This window comes from Lepisosteus oculatus, chromosome 19, assembly GCF_040954835.1.
Source record: "Lepisosteus oculatus isolate fLepOcu1 chromosome 19, fLepOcu1.hap2, whole genome shotgun sequence".
In the NCBI taxonomy this organism is placed as follows: Eukaryota; Metazoa; Chordata; class Actinopteri; order Semionotiformes; family Lepisosteidae; genus Lepisosteus; species Lepisosteus oculatus.
In genome coordinates this window covers 1173551-1197878 of record NC_090714.1, presented here as the reverse complement: position 1 = coordinate 1197878, position 24328 = coordinate 1173551, and the positions used below count along the sequence as shown (strand labels likewise).

Below are 24328 nucleotides of genomic sequence, written 5' to 3'. Positions count from 1 at the left end.
TCAGCGCTGAGTGCACTGATTAGGAGTGATGAAGGGACTCCTGGGCTGGACCCGATATTACATGTGTTCAGTCCCTCTTTCAAAACATCTGGAATTTAAATTGAAGCCACACAGTGTGCGACTTTAAAGCAGCCTCGAGTTGAAACCACAAAAATATAAATCAATTGTAACCGGAATTATTTTTGTTATATATAACTAGCTGATTTAAAATGTACTTTTAGTGAATTGCCATTGAGCCTCTTACGTTAAGGAACAACACTGATATATATATATAGTAAATTTGCTGCTGTAAGTTTTAGAATAATTGGTGGTGATTCTGAAAATGACACTGTCTGGTAGTACCTTTGTAAATGTAAAATTTAAAATCTGTATTCAGCAAACAGAACACTAAGGATGTTAGTTATTTTTTCACCTTGTGAGTGTAAACTGCAGCTGGAGTAGTAGATGTGTTAAGTCCAACTTGGCTGATTGAATGAGTTCAACCAAGAGCAGAAAGCCTAAAAAAATAATGGGAATTTACTCTGCGGATTATGTGAAGTCTGAGTCATTATTTTTCCACCTTTTAAACAATACTGTTTAATTAAGGTCATTGGTTCGTTTTGACTGAAGCAGTGATTCTCTTTTCTGATGTTTATACACTAGAGTTTTGTGAAATGCTCATAACTGTTGTCAGAAATGTAACAAGACAGAGATTATAGGGGAGGCATTCCAGTATATTTCACATTGGATAGCCCCTTCTATTAACGGGAAAACTTTGTCAGCCACACTGGCTTGATGTCAATGCTGTCTTTCTTTCCTTTGGTGTCGGGGAAAAAGCTGTAGAACTGTTGGGAGCCAAATGATTCACACAGAAAATCTGTGAAGTTTGTTTTTTTCCTTTGTATCCTTGCAGCCTTGCTTCAGCAGTACAGCAGCTAGGGGAATCAATTCTTTATGCTACACCAAGCACGTAGAGGGTTGTTGCAGAACCTGAAATGTTTCGCCGTGTCCATGTTCACACTGACTGTTTCCTTATGTTAAAAAGGATCTTCATTCTGTCTCTAATTTCCTGGTTCAGTGGATAAAAATGCAGACTGTCAATGCATCAGTAAGCTTTTTTTCAAATTCTCTGGCTCTGCAGTACAGAGACTTTTCCTCCGTACAAAACATTTTGCTTTATCTTCTTTTTGCAGACTCAAGCTTTCCAGCTGGAATAGAATTTGGGTTCTGTGTGCATGTATTTATGTTTCACTTGTGACTGTCTAAACTATAGGAAACTGGATTGACTTGTGTTACTGGAACAAAAAAGATGACAAGATGTTGTTGTATTTCTGTATTATGAAAACATGTTGATATCATTGGTCTGACATGATGCCAATGATCTGAAAAGATTCAGAGATGCTCAAAGTGAATGTAATCCCTTTAAAGGTGGTAAAGCATTACTTGAATCTGGCATAGTACACCTTGTAGGCTACTCTGAGAGTGGTCTTTCACAGAAAGTGGTAATTGACAAAGAAACCGAGCATCACCTGTGATCTGCAAGTGCATCGTACATGAGGAAGCAGTTACTTGTGGATCACAACATCAAGACAAACCAAACCGATGGTTGATCATGCAGTAATCATTCCTATTATACTGTACTTGTCTGAAACATGAACAACTTAAAGGCAACTCCAGGAGAGCTGGGGTCATGTCGTTTCCATGAGTGAACAAGAGTGGGAGGACTGAGGCCCTGACATCAATGCTGAAGCCATTTTCATCTTCAGCTCCATTGAGTTGGCCATGTCCAGGTGTTAGACTCCAGTCCTCTTGTTCCAGCTTGGCTATGCCAAATTGCACCTGTGGAGCAGACAAAGGAAGCTCCTCAGCGATAGGACAACTGGAAAAAACACGACATCAATCTTATCTCTTTTGAGAGTAAGACTTTGGTCTGTACCGGTGGGAAGAAAAATCAGAGAAAAAGTCCTGCACTTTAAGACCCGAAGAATGTAAAAGCAAAGTGATGGCACTGAAAAGAGCTAGCTTTTCAGGGCCAGAAAATGTGTGGGTCCTATGTTGGCGTTGTCAGTCACAGTCATCCTCGATACCGCATGTCCTGTGATTGTCATAAACCCTCCTGCTGCGGTCTCTCAAACTGAATATTTCCACTTATTAGAGCATTCTATAACCACTTGCATCTGTGAAAGATGCTTCGTGCCAAACAAAAGATTTTCAGGTGTATAGTATCTTAATTTAATGAAGCATGCACGATCAAATATCACTTACTATGTAGCTAGTAAAAAAAGGATCTCAAAAGCTAGTATACTAACATATAAATTTTAAATGACTGTTGCAGTCTTCTCAGGGCTCTGCTACTTGATACACGTATTACAGAGAGGTTTATACAGTATACTGCCAAGGCTGCCTCCTCCATGTTTTGTTTAATTTCTTTCTACATCTTTCACTGCACCGTAAACAATGAATACTTTCATGTTTATAAGTAACTATTTTTGCACTAAAGACAGAAAAGCTCAATTAGTCTTACACATGTAGTTTGTCCATAGACTGCTTGAGCAGAAATCATTGGTGCTGATGGTATGTATTTATGAAGCACCTTATTTTCTTGTCCATTCTGTACATGCAGCCTCTGAGAAAATGTCCAATACAGGTTCTGTGCCATTTGTGGGGATTACTCTGTGCCCCAGAATGGATATTTAATAGAAAACAGTCAGAAAAATAAAAATATCATAAACACATTTAAACAAGTAGCTTTGGAAACGTTTTTGTGTCCATGCTTTTAAAAAAGAATGACCTTGAATCTGCAGCAATTAGGCTTTTGTGGATATTTCTGTCATAGATTCCAAAAAGGATATGGTGTGGGTGTAATACATAGCAAATGGATGGTACTTTAAATTATGGATGGCTCATTAATAATAAGTTGTGAATGTTGGTTGATTTTACAATTGAGGTAGTCCTAACTTCTTTTGAGATGCACAATAAAGGTTTCTTTGACTTTTTTTGGTGCAGATAAAGTGGTTAATAATCCTCTTTTAAGAGTTAACCAAAAAGAGAGGATAAGCTAAAAGATCATAGTAAATTGTTTTAGGTTCCAGGAGCTTAGCAGATACCTGATACTGTGTTTATGTTGTTATATCGTAATGCCTGTCACACAATCTGCGGTAAATTCTCCTCCATGTATTATGAAGAGGGTGTATTGATATGTGTGCAGTGTGTGTTTAGTCACAGGCAGTGTTTCCTGTTACCAAGCCTGTGCTCTTGAACTCATCAGTGTTTATGTTTCTGACTGTCTCCTGTTCAGTTTGGGGGAAGAGATCTCTTGCAGCTGTTAAGACACTCTTTCCCAGCCACCCACAATTAACATAACTATTAACGATCCACAGCGTCCTGCTGAAGACCCACCAGTCACACTGCTGCCCTTTAAAATGTGGAAAACAATGACACTCTTCTTACAAAACAATGTCCTATTATCACTTTATTCCTTTTCATGCGCAACAAAGGGAAATCTGCTGTTCATTACTCAGCCTGTCCAGTCATTCTCAGCATGCTTTTTCTGTTTTTTTTTTTGTATTTAAATGGGCTCCATTAGAAGGTTTGAAGCAGCTCCTAAAATCATCAGATTATTTAAATATGAACTTTGAACGTTGTGATATTATGCAGATATGAGGTTAAGCTTTCTTACCAAAGTGTACTAAAAAATACTAAGTTGTGGTTAAAAAGAATGGTTGAGAAACAGTTTCTAAATTAATGCAGCTTGGGTTTATACCAGTTTAAAACTTCTTGATATCACATGAGTTTAAGAGCTTTTAAACTAAGTTTGAGGGAATCTCACAGGCTATAACGTAGTGTAACCAAGAAAGAAGACGTACAGAGTAGCAAAAGAAAGGCACCAATTCTGTTTATGTGCCGTATGCATATATATAGCTTACACATTTTTGGATATTGATTTAAGTATTTTTGGCTTCATTTTAATTTTGTGATGATTCATGATATGGATAATAAGACCGTGATATATTCATGTGACTGTAGCATAATCACTAAATCACCTCATTGTGACCAGCTGAACATCAAGGCTGCTGAGAAGAGAAGAATAGCTTTGTGCAGTCTGTGTGCTGTGCTGGTGAAACAGTTCTGGTGGACTCGCCAATATCAGTGAGTGCAGCACAGACGTGCAGAATGATTTGTTTGATGTTTAACTACAGACCAATCGCAGGAAGGTCCAGGAAGTGACACTATGGCTAGGAGTATTAAGCTGCTAAAGAGCTGCACTTGAAGTGACAGATGACAATTTGATTGCACAGCACAGTATCGATCACTTGATTACTTGCTACTCTTAATGCAGGCTGATCCTGTCACCTCAGGATCAGTCTGCATTAAGAGTAGCAAGTAATCAAGCTACTCTACACACATCCTGGTGCTGCTTATGTCAAGAAGGCTTTCCAGAAAGATGAGCTGTGCTGAGGGCGCTGTACTGGTCAGGTTTGGCCCCAGCTGAATATGTGTGGGACGAGCTGGAGGCTATGCAGTATCTAGAGCTCAGAGACCAAAGAACAGGCACCTGGTTGTCCGGGCTATACATGAGAGCTGGGACAGAATCCCACAAGACAGCATCTAATAATGAATTAAATAATGAATTTACCTATTTCAAGTCAGTCCAATCAATTGTCTGTGGACCTGCTTATACAGCATAGAAAAAAGTTCAATTATTTACAAGTACCTGTGGCATTGTTGACATTTCTACTCTTTTGATTTGTAATCTTTAGCTGCATTAACACCATTTTTTTGCACTTTGTTTTCTAGGCCTTCCGTGTTGCAGATGAAGAGCTAGGAATCCCAGCACTGCTGGATGCGGAGGATATGGTGGCTTTGAGAGTTCCTGATAGGCTCAGCATTCTCACTTATGTGTCACAGTATTATAACTACTTTCATGGCCGATCGCCGAGTAAGGTTCTCTTCATTTGAAGTTTCGATTTGTTTAGGTTTACTCATATTCCCTTTTTTGTAAATTCAACTGTTTTTATCCCATAAGCTTTTCTTCACACTCTCTATCAAGGCTGAGTGCAGAGATCAACCATCATGTGTGCATTTGTGTCATTTTTCTTTTTTTTATTGTCAAATTTGTTATTTTGTTAATAAGGTAAAATGGCATTGTGCCGGAAATTATTTAATTGGACATTCAGATCGAATCACTTTCTGGAGATCTCTACCATAATCAGGAATAGGCTTATCTCAAACTTTCTTTCTAACTCTTTCTGTTTTTTAGTTTGTTACCAGTAGTTTCTGAAAGCACTTAAGTGATTTAATATATGTGCTCTGTTGACAGAGAGTGCCTATTAGCTATAGGTAACACACTGAGTATAACAAAGCTAAAAAGGTCAATAAAGGTAAGTGACTTAAAAAGCAAGCTACCACATTTAGTACATGTAAGTAGAAATGGAGAAAAGAGACTTTGGAGCAGAGTGTAATAGTTTTAATTTATATTTTTGTCAGAGCCAAATTGGCAGTTGTATTTCCTGCTTGTGTGCGTGTTCTTATCAAAAAGAAGTCTGTAAACTGCTCAGACCTTTAAACTGTTGCAAAGCCTGAAAGTTTTTTTTTTGAAGGAAGCAGAGCCATCTGATTTTACTAGTCACAAGAATTGTATATCATTAATACAAGGTCTAACATATTTCAGCTTGTAAATGATGTTAATAGATTAGTGGGTTCCTTTCATAAACAGTTGGTCAAATTATATTCCTTACAATATCTTAGTCTGAGAATTGTCTTGTGCAGGTAGGCCTATTTGTGATTTATGAAACAGATGCCAAACAGATAAATTCTTAGTATTCATAAAAAAAATACGATTTTTGTTAGTACTGGAAAATATTTTGTTTTATCTGTAAATCTGTGTAAACAAAAGAAAATAGACCAACATATGAAGTTTTTACATCCATTAAACGCAAAGTTCATTCGCTTTTATGGATTTTAATTTGTAATTAAAGTTAAAGCAGAATAGTGCACTATATATATACTGTATATATTTATATTCTCGTGCACATATACAATCGGAAACGGTACAGGACGCACTCGACTGTATCTCTTCTCTTCTCTTAGTTGGGGGAATGGCGGGAATTAAGAGACCTGCCGAAGTGTCGAAGGAGGAGCCATCTGGGAAGAAGAATCAGCCGGTGTTTGCTAAACCCCACCCACCTCAGTCTGCAGCAGAAAACAGACCACCTGCATCCGTCACCATCGCAAGACCATCAAAATCCTCCCCCGCACCAGCCGGGGACGCCGACAAAGTAAGGTTATTCCTCTTTTCTGGCAATATCTGCGTGTGAAGCCCTGCCATCTAGGAGGAAACAATCTTAAGAGGGGGATAATATGTACGTGACAACACTCAGAGCATTCAACAGAGCTGCTGTTGTAACTAAACAGACATGGGCTCAGCATCCTCCACCCCTTGAAAATTGTTGGACCTGAGAAAATGGCGAACATGCGAGATGGGGATGGTTTGGACTGGATGGGCGGTAGTTTGGAAAAGGTGTAATTGGCTGGTTGCATGATGATAGCAGGATGATTTATATACTATATGTCTTAAATCTGCTTCGCCAGTGTTTGCAGAAGTATTTGAATCTGATAAATACAGTAGGATCTGTTAGTCTGGCATTATGACATGCAGGGGGCTTATGTCGGTATTCAAAACAACAGATGTTGCTGGAAAACTGGGCGTAGAGATGAAGAACTGGGAGAAAGCTGGTTTTAATTTTATGGGGGATTTTGGGTGTGCTAGAAAGGCTTGGGCTGACACTCACGACACTGTATTCAACCTCCCTTGGAGTGGGTTTTATTGTGTTAAAGCACCTCACTGTACAGATTAGCAATGATTGAATTTTCAAGAGGACTTTTAACATTTTGCTAGTTAAGAGTCATGGGATGCAAGTCTTGATAGGGGGAAGTTTTGTTACAGCTTCTTTCAGATGAATAATATAATTAATGTAGAGGAGCTCAAAGCTGCTGTGATCTTTACATGTGGTATTACATTAACCTGAAGCACTTCAGGTGATCTGAGGGCCAGAGGGTTCGTGACTTTTCCCTAATTGAAACCTGATTAAGCAGGTGTAATAAAAGGCAAGTTTAATGTAGCCAATGAAATTAGCTCAGTTTCTTATTTCTAAATTTTAGTTCTACTGTTTAGATAGCTTTTATTCTTCTTGTTTCATCTATATTGAGACTACTTTAGTTTCATTTATGACAAGTGTTCCTTGGGGATGTTCTTTGTGAAACAGTCTTTGTACAATTCTTTCTATATATGTGTAGCACTATTATAAGTTTTTCTGGAGTACAGAAGTGCTCAATGTTATACTGTGAAGACGTCGGTGTATCAACTTTCTAGAAAAAATGGGTCCGAACAGGAGCCCTCTCCTTTCCCAGGCACATTGTCTGGCTCGGTCTAATTTAGAAATAAACAAGCAGAGATTTATTCTACACTGAACAGCAGAAAGAAAAAAAAAACAAAGTTTCAGCCGCGGATCCTTTTTTTACGTGACGCCTGGCAAGACACTTTGAAGAAAGCGCAACAGCCAAAACTTTACTTCTTCCTATTTTCCATCTTGGAGTTAACCTCTGCTTGTTCCTTTGCTGCCCTCACGCTGATATAGCTTCCTGCTGTAACCTCATACATGACTAATATCACTTAGTTGAGTGGAAGGGGAAGTACTGTTATACTACTGCCTTCAGTCATTTTCCTGAGCCTTCGTACTGAAGTAACACCTGTGAAGCAACCCTTCAACACCATAACTCTGAGAGTGTGCAAACATGAAGAGCGGAATCATGTCACAATCCATCCATTCAGCCATTTCCTGGCTGCTTTGCTCCAATACAGGGTCACAGGGCCACCGGCACGCAGCGGGCGCAAGGCAGGACACGCCCTGGCTGGGACGCAAGTTCACAGACGCAAACACGCATATACTCACAGCAGGGCCAATTGTTACAAAAGCCAATTGAGCTACCACTGTGTCCTTTGGACTGGAAACCCATGCAACCTTGGGGAGAATATAGAAGCTCCGATCCAGATTGTAACCCCTGCACCACTGTGCCACCCAATACCCAATTATTAGATCAAATTATTAGAATATTTATTATACTGTAGCTATTGCAATTTCCTTTACCAAGGAAGTTAAACTGTGTATGGATGTAGGAAGAGTGTCTGAACTGCACTGGATATCCAGTATACCCAGCTTGTAAATCTGACCCCAATAATACAGTAGGTCAGTCTTCCTTCTTCACAGTCCACTTTTTTAAGGTCTGTATGACCCTGCCTGCAGCATAAGGTTTTGCACAGTCATACCGAGGAATGTATGTTTTACCATGTAGTGGCCGCAAGTTCATACGTAGTGAAAATGTTTTTTTAGTATTATGTTTTCCTGGTGTATTGTGACAAGTAAAGCATAATAAACAGCTTGTTTTGCTATTTTTACACTGAGGTTTTATTATGTTATCCCAAAGGGTAATTAGAGGAACTGCCTTCTCGAACAGAACAGCTTCCTGGCTCTGTGAACTATTGGGTGTGACGCGGCCGAGTCTATTGTGGTCTTCAGTAAAATTAAGACAATACTAACACAGCTGGATGTGCTTTGGTACCTCAGACCTCTATGTGAGCACTTACAGAAAACGCTGAATAAAATACACTTGTAGAACTTTTTCTAAGTTCAGAGCAGCTTGAGTAATTCAACATGTACAGTTCTCTGAGAAAAATTCAAATGTATTTATTCTTTTATGGTTCGATTTTGTGAACACAGATAGAAGTCACTTAGCTAACTATTTTAACTAAGTTTTGTGCATCTAAATTTAGGGTTGTCACAGTGAAAGATTCATAATAATTATGTATTCTTCTTTTGTTTTTGCTTTGAATGTGTGGAGTTATGTTGTTTATATAAAAAAATAATAACTGCTTCAAAGAGTCATGACTGCAAGCTTTAAAGCAACAAAATGTGAAATCTGTGCAAGGACTGAAAGCTTTTCCCAGCACTGTAGATTTGGTTTGTGCTTCTCATGGTGATTTTGTTTTTTGAAATCTGTTTTTGGCACATTACAAATTATGTGTGTGGTTCCTCTGTGTAGAAACAAAAAACAATTGTTCTCCATTTTACAGTTCTTAACCCTATTGTAAACAGAATTGCCACCTCGCCTAATAATCTCTGGACATTTTTGATGTAGAACAAGTTTTCAATTTTGTCTTAAAACTGAAGGAATTTAATGTGTAAACTGGGCACTAAATGATCTCTAAACAAGTATTGCTGTTTAGAAAACTGGTCAGGGCCAGATAATACTATGATCAAAGATTACTGTAAATAATAGCTATTTAAAAAAACATCTCAAATATTTTTTAAATTTCTTTTGGATCTGTCAAATATTATTTGAACATTGCCTTTGACATTATCTTAAATTATCCACTTGTTTTGCAAAATTCCTGCTGAAATCATTTGTGCCCCATTCCTTTTACAAACAAACACATTAGATCGGTGGTCAGTGCAAGCTAGGATTATACTTTAATCAATAAGTCACAGGTTTTGGAAAAGAGTTTTCAGATGGCTGTGAACAAGTAAAATAAAAATGAGTTCACATTTTATTTTTTCACATTTTCACATTTCACATTCTTACAGAACAATTATATCGTCAGATCAAATGCAGTAATGAAGCAGTATAATGAGTTTAGTAGAAATTATGCTTTACTCTGAATTATTTACAGAGAAATTTTAAAGCCCTGTTCTGTTTCAAAGTGTCTGGGCATTATGAGCCAAGTGTTTTTTTGTTTTTTGAGAGAAGTGCACAAAGCTTCTTTGAGCAAACAGAAACTCTGCAGATGTAAACCTGAAATAGTTCTCCTTTTTCTGTCCAGAAGCAGGTTTTGGTTGAAAGCTCTAATAAAAAGGCAAGCCTCAGCAGTACTTGTGCAGTGTGCAAGAATCATGTTCACCTGGTACAGCGCCACCTTGTGGACGGAAAGCTCTATCACAGGAATTGTTTCAAGTGAGACTCCATCTTCAGTGTTTTTTTAATAACGTAACTGTATGTTTAGTATCAGCATATCCTTAAAGTTTTTTTTCATTATTCTTTTATTGAAGCAAGACTTTTGTGGCACTTGTTTTAAGGCTATTTCAAGAGAAATGCTCAGGATATATTTCTTGGACCAAATATTTCTTGGACCAAAGCCTAAGCCTATATATTTTATGAATCAATTTGTTCCTGAAATTATAAACAATAATCAGCTTGGGGTACTTTTGTATCAGTTATATACTATTTTGGAAATCTCTAGCAAGACGTTACCATGTGCTGATGACAAAGCAGCAGCCAAACATACTGTACAGTAGTTTAATAACAATCAAAATGTTATTACAGTTATGTAGTCCTTATGGTCAATGACAAAATAGGGAAATTTACCTTATCTATAGAATCATATTGCTATTCATTTTATATTAGTCAGAAATAAATGGTTTGCACTTTTTCGAGAATCCATGAAGAAGCTATGTATTGATACAGTATATATTAAGTCAGAAAAGGTGGTCAATGCAGTTAACTTAAAATCCTTTCATGTTTGAACAGGTGCAAGGAGTGCTCCAGTATTCTTCTCTCTGGGACCTATAAACCTGGTCCTGAATCTGGGACTTACATTTGTTCCACACATCAGAAAACCCAGAACAGCACCAAGAGCCCCCCGTTTTCTGCCATGTTCACTGGAGGGGGGGCGCACAAGAGCACCCCGGTGTCACCTAAAGCTGCGACTGTGTGTTTGCCCCCTAAAACCGAAAGCTCCCCAGTTTCGCGATTCCCCACGCCAACCCCACTGCCTGTGAGCACCAAGCCCAGTGATACAAACTCCACTGCCAAGCCATGGACTTCTTCGGCTCAGAAAACCCAGGCAGCTCGGGAAAAGTTCTTCCAGTCTGGCCAGCCAACGGCACCGGACCCTTCCAGCAACAGGGGGCCATCAGCGGGCGTCACTGCAGAAACCCCAAGCAGAGTCACGTCACCTGTCAGCCCAGATGACAGAAAGGACAAGGCTAGATCATTTTTAGCAAAGAAAATACCACTTGAGGGAAACGCCAACAACAACAACACATCGCTTTCCGTTGCAGGAGGGAAAACGCCTGAATTTCAGCTCAATAGCAGGTAGGTGCTCATCTGAAGTAAGAGTAATTGCACATTTTGACTTGTACTTGCTGATAACTAATTAGTAAACAGATCTAATTCTCTTTGTCTCTGATCTAAAACCTCTTTGGAGGAATAAGTTTGCTGGGCATCAGGGGGTTAAGCTCTGTGATGGATCTGAACTTCAGACTCCCCGGTTTCTTCAGGGATGTCTGCTGCAGACACAGTTTGGGCTCGGAGTACTTGTGGTGATTAACATTTCCTTCTTCTGAAATCCCACACTTACTTCACCCTGGTTTTGTCATTGGCATAGAAACTGAAAGTGCAATAAAATCTGTTGAAAAGCTTGCTAGGACATTCACAGCTAACATTGTTTGATCTTTTAGTGAAAAATTGGATTTGCATCCTTGAAAAATAATAATATATACATACAGTATGGGGAGGATGTACTGTATGGATACTGAATATCACCTGTTAGTATTGTTTCTTCACAGCAAATGTCTTAAATATGATTTTGCAAGCAACACTGACCTCTTGTGGTATCAAGATGTGTTGGGACGTGAGCTCATCTGAAGCTCCATAAAGTTGGCCCCCCTACAGACAGCGCTGCGTACAGTATATATACAGTAAATGCACATTTACACAAAGTGTGTTTCTGAAGCCATGTAGTTCTTTATGTGTAATCTATACTTCATAGGTTGAACTGTAGTATTTTCCACTGAGTCATGGTTAGGAAACACATTGTATTGAAATGTCTTTTAGAGTGAGAAATGAAGATCGAAATAGGCTTGATATGCATTTATTGCTAGAATAATAGTAGCAAAGTGTCATTGCATTGCTATCTTAGGTTTTTCATGCATGTTATGATCATTGTCCATTTTTTTCATGACAACTTAGTTTTTAAATAAATAGTGGAAACAAAATATGAACAAGTCAAATTTATGAACACCAGTTGCATAGGGATTCCCTGAAGTCAGAAGTTTAATTTATTGATTATTGCTTTCCATTAGCCCTATTCCTCCCCATTAAACACCTAAACAGGCTTTGCAAATGCATTGTACATTTTAGAGATCCCAGTGCACTGTCCACTCCTGATTAGTTATGTGTGAGGTGATGTGTACAGGGCTGCTAGTTAAGAAAGATGTAAGTATAACATCATATACTGAGCAAAATAATATTTGAAAGTGAAGTTGACTGTTGAGAAATTATTTGCATGGGTTCAAACTCCACTCATGAAGAGCATAAACCTATCAGAAGTCTGTATGGGGTTTTCTAGCAACATGAATGCGTCCACCAGCCTGTCACGACAACCTTTGTTCCACTAGACTTGGGAATAAGTCTCCTGCCTCAGAGGTGCCCAGCTGGAGGAGGGACAGTCCTGTGTCAGTGGGATCCAGACCCGTTTCGTCCTACGAGCCCTCGCCACAAGCGGAGGACAGCAGTAACGAGCCACCGTGGCTCAAAGCCACTTCCCCAAACAGGTCTTCCAGCCTGCGAACTCCAGTCAAAACACCTGCCCTCTCGCCAGGCGCCAAGGGTAAGCGTTAATCACAGAGCCAGCGAAGGCACGACGTGAGCATCGTCCGTGTGAAGTGACCGTGAAAGGGTTTCTTGTCTTTAACCGTTGCATCGGTAAAAATAGCCCTAGGAGGGGCAGGTATGGGCCCCTGTCCTCTCAGCCAACACCAGAAAACTGCCCCGTCCAAACAAATTCATGTGGCTTTTATAAACATGTTTAAAGTATCTTAATAGTAGCTGAAATGTTTATAGGAGAAAATGTCGTTATTTTAATGTTTCAGGTGTTTCTGTGATCTGCCGAATGCAGATATTGTGGCATGTGCAGAGGTCAGTCACAGCTCCGTCTGTTGGGCTGGAAAGTGAGTGTCAGACAGATGTTTCAGTCTTCATAACCATACCTCAAAAATCACGTGAAAACATCAGTGCAGTGTCTCGAGGGAAACAAGTCCCATCTTATTTTTCCCAATTCTGTTTGAGTTACTCAAAATCTATGCATCTCAGCCTGTGACAACTGGCACTGTGGGAAGGTCCTTTTCCAAACTGGTGTGTGTGAAGTCCGAGCAAAGACAGGCTGTCTGACCTCTTGCTGCTAGCCACAGAGAAAGATATCAGGACAGACAGTAATAGTAATGAGGTCATTAATATATTTAAGAACATGGCTCACAGGAGGATACTCTTTTAAAAATAAAAAATGTGCAAATGAGCATTACAAAAACAATGCAAGGTAAATAAGCTCTATTGTACGTAGTTACATTGCTGTTGTTGCTGGTTATTCTTTAGGTATTTAGTTGGAGTCAGAATGTAGTGGATCAGGAAGGCAGTAAACATGACTTTTTGTTTCTCCTTGGTCTACAGATGCTGATACCAATGAGTCTCCTGCAGACTGGCGGTCTAAACTCAAACCTGTCTTAAAAGGAGCTTCATCAAAGTAAGTATGTAGCCTGCATAACACATTTCCCCCGATTGAATCCAGATTCAGGCGTCTTCACGTGGGAGACTGTGACAGCCGATTTGCGGAAGCACAGGTGGACACACCACGTGTGAGGCGAGAGCAGGAGCTCGCTGTGTATCTTGAGACACCTGCTGAGGATTACTCAGGAACTTTCGGCAGTGATCTGCAATTAACGTGTGCACTGGTTTGCTTCCTAGCTGGATTTTAACCACATCGGGCATCTATGATGAGATAGTTAGATGAGGAGGTGCTCTGATGCCAAATCTCTGATCTGGCTGTTGTCCTGTCCTTCCTGTAGTTCCTGTGTAGAATTCATGTTATGCTTTATTTAAGGAAATGGTAGACATACAAGGTACTGTATTAATCACAGACCCTCACTTAAATTTGCCATATGATATTCTTGAAGCCAAGGCTACATTTCTAAGCCTTTATGTTGAAGAATTATGACTGATCCATAAAAAGTATTCCCCCAGGGTGGTGGGAGTCCGGAGCCGATCCCAGCAAAGAGACACAGACACGCACACACTCACCCCTGGGCCAGTTTTCCCTGAAGCCAATTAACCTATCACGGTATCTTTGAACTGTGGGAGGAAACCGGAACACCTGGATTAAACTCATACAGATTCGGGGAGAACATACAGTATAAACTCCACACAGACAGAACGCCGGGTGTTGAAACCACCAACACCACACCATTGTGCTGCCCCTGTATAATTGTTCTCTCTCTTATTTCCTTTCTCTTTGCTGAGCTCTTTGATTAACTCAATTTCAAAGTGTTGCTCTGTCCCTTTAAAACCCCCACTTCTTTTTCCAGGCCCACAGATGCTAAAGACAAAGGCTCTTCTATGTCCGCCTCTGAAATAAGGAAAACAGATGTTCCCCCTAAGCCCTCACCTAGCAGCGGTTTGCTCTCTCCGGCCTCCAAACCCACTTCAACCTCCACCTTTTCCACGACCATCTCCATTCCTGCAGCTCCCAGCCCCGACAAGCAAACAGCACCTTCTCCCAGGCCCTCTCCCAACGGGCCCAGTGGGCAGAGGACTCCTGGTGAGCCCTCGTGCACTTGAGTGGTTTGTTATCACAACAGCAGTAGTTCTATTGCTTTTTAGTGATAAGCCAGTGTAGCACGAGAGCTTTCATATAACCTTTTCTTTCATGTTCTGTATTGCGGCTCAGAAATAAATGAAGTCCAACAGGGTATGTAAATGCAGCCTAATGCCAGTGAATGGTGCTATTTATCCAGTGCTGCCTTCTGCCTATAAGATGCTTTCAGGACCGGCAGAAAGCTTCTTTTCAAGATAATTGACTTTTCAAAAGAATGCGATAGGCTGCGGTGGTCCAGTTCAGTTATGACAAGCTTGTGCGAAACCGTTGTGTCGCTGTCACCTGCAACAGATGCACATTGTCCTTGTTGATGTTTTTTGTCCTTTGAAATGGGTCCGATTGAGAGTTAACATTGAACTTAATGTAGATAATATTCAGACTCTCTGAAGGTACTGGGCATCGTTAGGCTTGTGTTTTAAGGTAGAAAGTAATACAGGAATGAAGGGATATGTTTTTGTTGGACTTAATTTGTTTTAAAGAAAATACCATCTTGACATCCTGCTAATAATAACCATCATTCAAAATGCATATAAACAGCACTTTTATCCCAGAATGCTTTACGTAAGAGAGGGTAGTCCCTTCCTCCACCACTAAAGTGTGTCTGGCACCTGGGTGTCTCGTTGCTGCTATGCACCAACAGCGCCAGTATGCAGTACTTTGAACAGAAAATTACTTCACTGGCTGAACTTTAGGAAGGCCTGCTTGTTTAAGTCGGGAATGTGCTTTAGCCAGTATACAGGAATGAACACATCTCTTCTGTGAGCAGTGCCACAGGACCTGGTTGACACCTCCTACAAGTGCAGCCATCTAGACTGTCCGTCGAAACTTGCTCCAGCAGGAGCAGTACCTGGTGGTGTGTTTAAACTTGAGTTCAGCCCAAAGACAATCGGCAGGTGGCACTTCTGGTGTGTTAGATGTTAGTGAAAATGGTAGCATCATTTAATATGTTGTACTGATTCTTTAAATCCACTTAATGTGGTTTATTTTTCAGTAGAGACAATGGCAAAGTTTTTCACCAGGGAGTTCAGGCCCAGAGTTCTGCTGGTTTAGTAGCTCACTTTCATCAATGGCACCTGTTCAGCAGGGACAGGGAAGTGGACAGGTGCCATTGATTTAAGTGACTGTTGGATGCCATTGATTAAACGCTCTAACAAGGACTAGCGATTAGTAAATTATATATTAGACTTGGTCCTGGGATAAAAACCTGTCTTGCTCTTCAGGACTTGGTTTGGGAGCTGCTGCTCTGTGCAAATGTTCCCACCTGGAAGTCTAACAGGCTTGATTAGATGAAGAGAGATGCTGACAGAACTGCAGTGATTAGTTCACTGGCAGCTACTCTGTAGCCTTGAGCTCTTTTATGTGTGGGGTTTACTATATCAATTGTCTGATCCAGTTTTTGCCAGAAACTTTATCAATTCAATGTTCTTCTTTCTTTCAAGTGTACGTGATTCCTGTTGGAATTTTCCTCTATCAGAATTTGTCCAAAGGTCTTACTTCAATTCCTTTTAAAAAGGAGAGTAAAGGGTAAAAGACTTGGGAGAACATGAGGTCATGTAAATAATACACAGCAGGTCACCTCATGTTGTCTGATCATGTTCTCTATGTTCTCATTCTGTTTTCCTGTTTTTTGGAAAGAATATTATTTTACAAACAAGTACAAATATACGCTTAAGCCTCCTGCAGAAATACAAAATACATTTTGAACACAAACTCACCTAAACAAACAGTAGAGGAGTCTTAGGTATGCACTACTTTTCAGAGATCTGCTGTTTGTGACCAGGAACAGTTTGAATAATTCACTAATTACTTTTTCGTTTTAGTTACCATTAATGTGAATTTTTACAAGGGCTCACCTGCTAAAGATGTCACCAGCCCTGAATCTAAGGCACAGAAGGTAAATGCTTATCGCCTTCTTCTCGTTCTGTTACATTATATTCTGTGATTCAGTCATACCAGATGTGAATGTATTAAGTGGTCAAAGACTTTTTTAGCAGAATGTGGATAAACTAGCCTCTGGACAAAATTAAATAATAGTACTTTTGAGGAAAAAAAAACAGCTGAAAATGAAATCCTATTGAATGTTTACAGTTTTCCTGTAAAAAAATAAGTTTTAAAAAAATGTACATTACTTTCCCTCTCGTGTACCTCTACTTTCCCTTAAGTATTTCCTTAAAAACAGTAAATGTGTTGTACGTATAAACATAACTAGTTATGAAGGCTGTGTGCTGAAAGATATCTGGTTACATTTTTCCAAGCTCCTTCTATAAGGAAGGATGCCAATACAAATAGATGATTTCACCCAAATCTTTTTTTCTCTGTCTTTCATCATTTTCTCACCTAGAAACAAAGTGAAGTAAGTCATGTACAAACTTTTTCAGTAAGTGAAAATTTTCAAACGAGTGTCTTGTCCCCAGGCGAAACAGGACTACATTCCCCAGGAAGAGATCCTGAAGGAGCTGGAAGAGATTGAGGACCATCTCAATGATTTAGAAAAGAAAGGCATTGAGATGGAGAAACAGCTTCGCAGCTATGAGGGAGGTGAGAGAAGAGAAGCCTTCAGTTTCAATTTATCCCCCCACCCAACACATTCCTGACAAACAAGCTACTGATAACTGAATGACTGAAGCTGACAATGGGTAAGATGAGAGCCCTGAATTCTGAGGAAGATTTGCATTAGCCCATACGGTCTTCACATGCAGATGCGCTCTCTCCCAAGCCTCAGATAGCTTGTTCTGTCAAAGTTTAATATACAGGACATTGAGCTGGATGATTACTATGCTGTGCTTTGTAACACAGGCAATACATTATGCTTAGGGTCTGGATCCCAGGAAATGAGATCAGACCTCAAAGGACTGTACAACATGAATAGCTTGACCTGAATCAAAAGTAAAATTGTCATCAGTTTTATTGAGTTTGAAATACTGACAGCTGCTAGGGACAGTCTGAGAGCTGAATTTGTACTGCTGTCACAGACAACAAAAATATGGTGAGACAGAAAAGTTGAACGGGTTGGGTTTTTTTTTCCGTGCGTTGTAATTTTTATACGATCGTTTTAACTCTGCTTGTGGTGTTTATTCACATTTAATATTTTCATACAATGCTGTGCGTTCCACCAGTTATGATGTTGAATATCAAAGATATATTAAAACCAGTTTGGCAGAGCACAGTTCTTTGGTTCACTAGGGTAGGTCCTTGTGCCAGCCCGAAAGATCAGACTGTGATTGAGGAAATTTGTCAATTTATATGAACCAATGTGCGACTGCTGGTTTGAGGACAGATGTAATTTTTAGGTTTTCTGATTCCCCTTGAGACGGTCTATTTCCTAGCAGATTGTTAAAGCCCTGAAATTGTTGCTCATCGTCAGACTGTGCGGTTTCGCTGTTCTCTTCCTGGAAGAACTGCAGTGTCTTGCCGTGGTTTTCCCCGTGTGTCCGTCGGCCAGTGTGCGGCCCCGCGCGCTTCCTCTCCCCGGCGCGTCGGGGGAGACACGCGGGCCCCTGGGGGCTCCGACTGGGGCTCCGATCCAGCCTGAAGGGGTGTGACCCAAAAACTGTTCAATTTGTGGAGACTGGAGCCACATGAGCCGAGTGTTTGAGTGGTGCACAATACCGCCTTCCCTTCCTGATAGCCTGGGCTCTCGGAGGGATTGAGGAGCAGGATGGAAATAGACTCGTGTGCCGGCCATGGTGCGTGGATGGGGAGGGGCAGCGGTGTGATTGCTCAGCCCGTAATGACCTTGAAGACTGAGGCTAGGAATATAGGAACAGCGGCACTGTACAGCCCCTGTACCTTGGCCCAGGGTTCGTGTCGCTCCGTGTCTGCTGCATCGATGAGTCACAGATTAAAAAAGGCGACTAATTCTTCTGCTTGATCTGTGCATCATCTGGACTTACTAGCACTTTGGTGGGTGATTTTTCTCCCTGGGTGATCAATGCCATCTTTATAAGAAAGTGCATTTACAGATTAGATGCATCTCTGAATTGACAGCTGCTGTACTGCATGTGCATGTGTCTGTAGGGCTGTAAGAGTCCCACTCAGGGTGTCCCACTCCCTCTCACTGTCACCTGCTAAGGATATCCAGTAGTTATTACGGAGGAGAAATTGAAATGTATTTCAAATATTGACGAGAGGTTTTTGGAAAAGCAAGAAAATCTTGACGTTTTATTCCGTTTCCCCTAAGAAAATGATCATTTAGAAAGTGTCTCTCATGCGATTTTGTCTCTACCTCAGAGGAAGAAGAGGATGCCTTGATGGTGGAATGGTTCAATTTGATCAGAACAAAACAGATGTACATGAGAAGAGAGTCAGAGCTGGTTTACATGTAAGGGACGTTTCTTGTTCACTGTTTTCATTTTTGGTTTCATTCCTTTGAAACATTATCCTAAAGATAAAAATATACGTCTACTTTATTATGTTTATTTCTCGGTTTGCTAATCTTAAAAACAATATATCCCTACAACGCGTTACTTAGAGGAACTAAGTTATAATTATTCTCATGTGCTCACACATCATGCCTTCAAAACTCAAATTTGACAGCTCTGATTACAGGTTACGTTTCAAGCCTTTGTTGAAAGCATATTTTGACTGACCTGTTTCTTGTCATTTTTAGAGCAAAGACTCAGGATTTAGAAGAACAGCAGCCGGGGGTGGAAGAGGAGCTCAGGAGACTACTGGAGAAGCCAGGTGGGTAGAAAGCAAACCGTTTGAAATCGGAACTTCGCTTGGCAATGAAGGATGATACACCCGCTTCTGAACTGACTGCTCCGTGATGAGTTATTGTTTGCAAAGAAAGCAGCAGTTTGTGCACCGTCCTTTACCACTTGCCCCTCAGCAAGGCGCCTTTTCCCTTCTCTCACCAGAACATCGGAAGACTCCCGCGGACAAGAAACGGGAAGAGGAGCTGATGAACAAGCTGGTGGAAATTGTCAATGACAGAAATGCCATTATAGATGGGCTTGACGAAGACAGGCTGAGGTCAGCCATTCTTATGGGAGCGTCACGCGTTCTTTCAGGCATCATTTCCATTCTGCTTATCGTTCTGCGTACCACCATGAAAAAAATAGGAAGTGGATTCATCAGGCCAAACCATTTTTATGAAAGCTGACATTAAAATAGTCTCAGGATGTGCGTTATTTCCTTTCTGTCTATTTGTGGACCTTTTGTTCCATTCTATTTTAAGGTCAGTTATTGTCCGTTTGAGTACAATGTGTATTTACCTCACACACAATGTGTATTTAGACCACTTTTTTTAGACCAATATATTACACCACTGATAAACATGATATATTTGTCCTAATTTTCAAACACAGCAAGAATGTACATCAAAGATTATTTTTTCTGTAAAAGTGTAAAAAACAACAAAGGTTTCATATGCATTTTTTATTTATTTCTTCTTTATTTATGCTTCAGTTATTCGTTTGTTTTATTCATTTCAGGGAAAGGGAAGAAGACCAGCAGCTGAATGAAATGATGCAGAAATTTGGTGAGTATTACCTTTGTGTGCGAACTTATGTAATATGCAAAGCTGTCTTTGCAATGAAGAAAATAATTCAAGATTCGTACTGTGTAAGAGTTACTAGCAAACTTATTTTTATTGGAAGTCTTACTATAAGATTTCAAAACAATCCAATAATTAAAAAAGGAATTTCCAGTATAAGATTTTTAAAATATCAAAGGAAAGTTGAAAGGTTTCTTTGGAGTCTGTGCAAAGTAAACACATCCATGGGAATGGTAATTATTTTTCACAGTCATGCCTGATCTTATAGTGTGGGAAATAAAATCTAGAGATAAGGCCATAGATTTAAATGTTTCCATTCTTAAAGAAAATAAATGAATTTTAAAAACATAAATGCATGATTTACTGTATATTTAATCAGAAATTAAAATGGTAAAATTGTAAGAAAAGTTGTTAGATTTGTAATCACGCTTTCAAATGATTTCCTATCTTTTAGGTGTTCTAAAGATATGCCATTAAAAAGCAGTCTAATTTTTCTAAGTTAATTGTTCACATTTTATTGCTTGATGAATATCTGACCTTTGCATGATTCATCGGCCAAGGGTTCAGATACTGTCCTTGTTTGCTTGTCTGTGTGCTTCTTGCTGTGTCACACACTTAAGACAGTTCAGTAGTGTCTGATGTTACAAGCTAAAAACAATGAAGAAACCCTCAAACTCTTCTAAAGCTGAAGTCCAATTCCTCTTGCAAGCACTTGACGTCCAGTAGCCAGGCTTGCAGAAAAGCACACAGCTATGAAAACGAGACTTGAACCACAAGTTACAAGGTGGCATGTGGGCTTATCCATTCCATTCACTCTTCAGTTTGCTCAATTTGAAAGGTCAAGCATCTTTATAAGATGTGTTACTTAAGACTCCATTACTTTTATTATTTAAAGAGCATTGTTTTGTTGAGCAGTTCGCTGTTTTAGGGTTCAATAAACATGTTAATCACAAAAAAACACGATGGCACGCCTGCAAAATTAAATACTGATCTGTGGAACTGCAATCAATTACTTGATTTCACTTAATAGACTGAGATCCATACTGGTAAGTCCTTGACCTTCCACATTTATTCCGTTGTGTGAAACTGATGTAATTTTGTATCTATTCCGAGGGCTTCCCTAGAGGCAAATGGAGTAAGTATCGTTACTACAGATGTAAAACTATAGGAAATGGCTTCAGCATGTGGATAAGTATAGAATGGTATTGGATTATATGAACACGCTGGGACACAACGTAAAATGTTAAAGTAAATATTTGTATTAGCATTACCTTGTTACTTTTGAGTCTTTTTCATTCTGTGCTGCTACCAGTGTATGGTGACCCTTACCAAGATAAGTAAAGTGAAAATGGATTGATGTCACTGATATAACATGAGTCATTGTGGATTCTCCCAGGCCTCCCAGTGTGGAGATTGCTTTTGCGATTTCGAGTCCTGTGTTGCTGCCATTGTTTTGAAGAGCCAAGTAGCTTCACTTATTCATTACGAGCAAAAAAGTGTTCCCATACGTATTTACTATGTGTGCTTTCCACTCTGGCCGATTTCAAGTTTTCCTGGTCCCAGTTTTAGAGTTTAGGGCATTTTTTTTGTCATGCCTGTTCCTAAATTTGAAATACTTCAGTTGTTATGCAAAAATAGTGGTTGTAGATGTATGACTGACCTTGCCTGCTATTTCTTAGTTACTGCAGTGATGTTTGTGAGAGCTATTTTATTGTCTTATGCTTTGAAGAGTTTTCTAATTGCATGCAGTGCTGTGCATCTGGTCATGTGCTTTTTTTTTTTTACTCCCCTTTAAACAGACCTAAAGAAAGACAAAGGAGAAAAGAAGAAAATGTCTCCCTTTGCAAAACTATTTAAAAAGAAGGATAAACCGAAAGAAATCATGGAGGAATAAGTATCCAGGGAGCCACTTTTGCCATCCGAATTGTTCTTCTGCGACCGTCACACATTTTTTCATTCCAGTGTGATTAGTGTAAGCATCCACACCTGGTGGAGTCAAACCAAAATTCATATAAGAATAGTGTAACATTTAAAGTGTATATTTAGATCAGGAATGAGGAGCTTGCACAGGTGACATTGAAGATGCATACTCCTGAAGTACACACATAGTGCCTGCTACCCTGTGAGTATCTCAGTGATTTCTAAACACCAAGTCCTTCACACCATGTTCCTTCTTGGTGTGTCAACATCTGAGAATTAAGATTAAATACACTTTCATTGTCTTAACCTTAAATAAAGGCTGCTGTACAGTATCTAACGCTTTCAGGAATTTGTGAGCATCCTAAAAGTATCATGCAGTGTGATGATTTACATGTGCATGATGTTTTTAACTTGACAGTACCGTTTTATTTTACAGCACTGTGAAAACAAGTACTGTGCAACAATATGAAAGGTATTGCTACTTTTCTTAAAAATTGAATTTTAACTGTAATATACTCAAAGTATTTTATTATACTGTAAAGACAATGAAACAGTAATATATATTTTGGAGTTTACCCAATAAAACTGACTTATACCACTGAGATTACCACAAAGTAATTACATTCAGTAGTCTGTAATAATCTGTAAAGGGCAGCCAATTACTTTACATGCTCACTTAGTTTCTGCCCCATGTCTGGTGATATAAAAATCTCATTTTTTTGGTTATAGTTTAGATGTTTCTCAGGATGGGTATGTGTAGTATGAAATTTGTTGCCTCTCTTCCTCTCCATTACAACAAACATTTTTATTTTTAGATTGTGCATCGAATCGCTTTGGTAACGCTTTGAATAATTGTTCTGTCAAAATGGAACCTCGCGAGTGAATCAAATACAGTTTTTGATGCACGTAAGTGTGTTTATGAAATGAAGAAGAGTATTAAACTGGTTTAATACTAGTTGAGAATGTTAAATTGAACTTTGTGGAGTTGCACTTTATTAAACAGACCTACTTATTTTAAATCAACTGGCCTTGCTTTGTTTATAACCTACAGGAATAAACACAAAGGTTTGAAGTTAATAGTTGTCAATAGGATGAGTAAATGGAAGAAAAAAACATTTTTAAAATTGGCATAGAAAACCAGGTTACTGAATATGTTGAAAATGCATTACTATTCTACAAGTATATTTGACTCAAATCGGATCATAAGTACTTACTACTGTCATAAGCAATTGATCTCTTAAGCATTGTGTAAGATAATATGAAGTATCAAGTATATTGTGAAAATACATTTCTTTATATTTTTCAGAAGAGACAATACCTTCCAGCTTTGGGAAAATGGTTTCTTTGTTGTTCTATTTACAAATAAGGCAGAACTGCTATAATTGTGCGATTGTTTTAACATGGAAATATTGGATACAAATATTCCTAGCATCTTTTAATCAGAAGGTGGCAGTATAGATTTAATTGTGGCAGGGGTTGTAATGGCAGGACTCTCTGGCCTCATTTCTGTTCTTGAAATTGTTTTGTTAGTTTTTTGTGTATGTGTGACTACAAACTGCAAATCACTGTATTATACTGCCCCTAAACAGATTAAAAAAAAAACTCCATACATTTTTAAATTGTGGAAAGTGTGATATCGTTTTCACCTGCACCATTTGAACAATTTGTTTTATATTCTTTGGTGCTAAGATCTCACATTTGTTTAAGAAATGAGCAAAGCTGTCACTGGTCTGAAATCTGTATTTGACACCTGTCAGTAGACTCTCGTCAGCTTAAAGATTTCTATGTGGTGTGGAGCTGTATATTGTTATATTTCTTGTACTTGTTTAAAATAAAAAAATGCATATCTTTTGTAATCCGTTTTCAGAGCTCTTTAGCATTACTACATTTGAAAAGGAATGCAAATATACATTTTTAGTTGTAGATGCATTTGTTTTGTGTACTTTTTCATGTTTTATCTTTTTTATGAATCTAACTTTTATTTGCTGTCAAACCTTTAAGATTTGTGTTTGTAACTGATGGGATGGATATGCAGATTGGTTGGAAATGGCATCAGATGTTATGGATGATTCTCCAGACAAGTTATTTCTGTTGAAATGTGAAGAGCCATCTTTTTAGCAGTGAACTCTCTAGGTGAAATTTCTTTTTTTAAATAATCGTCTTCCACATTTTAAGTTTTAAACAGCGTTCTTATAAGAATATTTTTAACAGATCTAATTTGCTAAATTATT

General features: G+C 39.1%; 1 protein-coding gene across 2 annotated transcripts in view; it reads left to right on the top strand.

The window, feature by feature from the left end:
* The window catches only part of micall2a (mical-like 2a), a 35151-nt gene extending 11131 nt beyond the window's left edge, over positions 1 to 24020 (top strand). Inside the window, exons 3-16 of one of the 2 annotated variants that reach the window (XM_015359757.2) lie at positions 4777 to 4918; positions 6070 to 6257; positions 9860 to 9987; positions 10561 to 11127; positions 12432 to 12643; positions 13480 to 13552; positions 14391 to 14623; positions 16501 to 16574; positions 17095 to 17218; positions 18911 to 19001; positions 19290 to 19363; positions 19540 to 19654; positions 20116 to 20162; positions 21977 to 24020. In XM_015359757.2, the coding sequence (XP_015215243.2) occupies positions 4777 to 4918; positions 6070 to 6257; positions 9860 to 9987; positions 10561 to 11127; positions 12432 to 12643; positions 13480 to 13552; positions 14391 to 14623; positions 16501 to 16574; positions 17095 to 17218; positions 18911 to 19001; positions 19290 to 19363; positions 19540 to 19654; positions 20116 to 20162; positions 21977 to 22071 (2163 nt within the window). In that variant the 3' untranslated portion in view covers positions 22072 to 24020. Of the gene's footprint in view, positions 1 to 4776; positions 4919 to 6069; positions 6258 to 9856; positions 9988 to 10560; positions 11128 to 12431; positions 12644 to 13479; positions 13553 to 14390; positions 14624 to 16500; positions 16575 to 17094; positions 17219 to 18910; positions 19002 to 19289; positions 19364 to 19539; positions 19655 to 20115; positions 20163 to 21976 lie in introns of both variants that reach the window. The other variant, XM_006636983.3, reaches the window with a different exon arrangement.
* Positions 24021 to 24328: the final 308 nt, after the last annotated feature.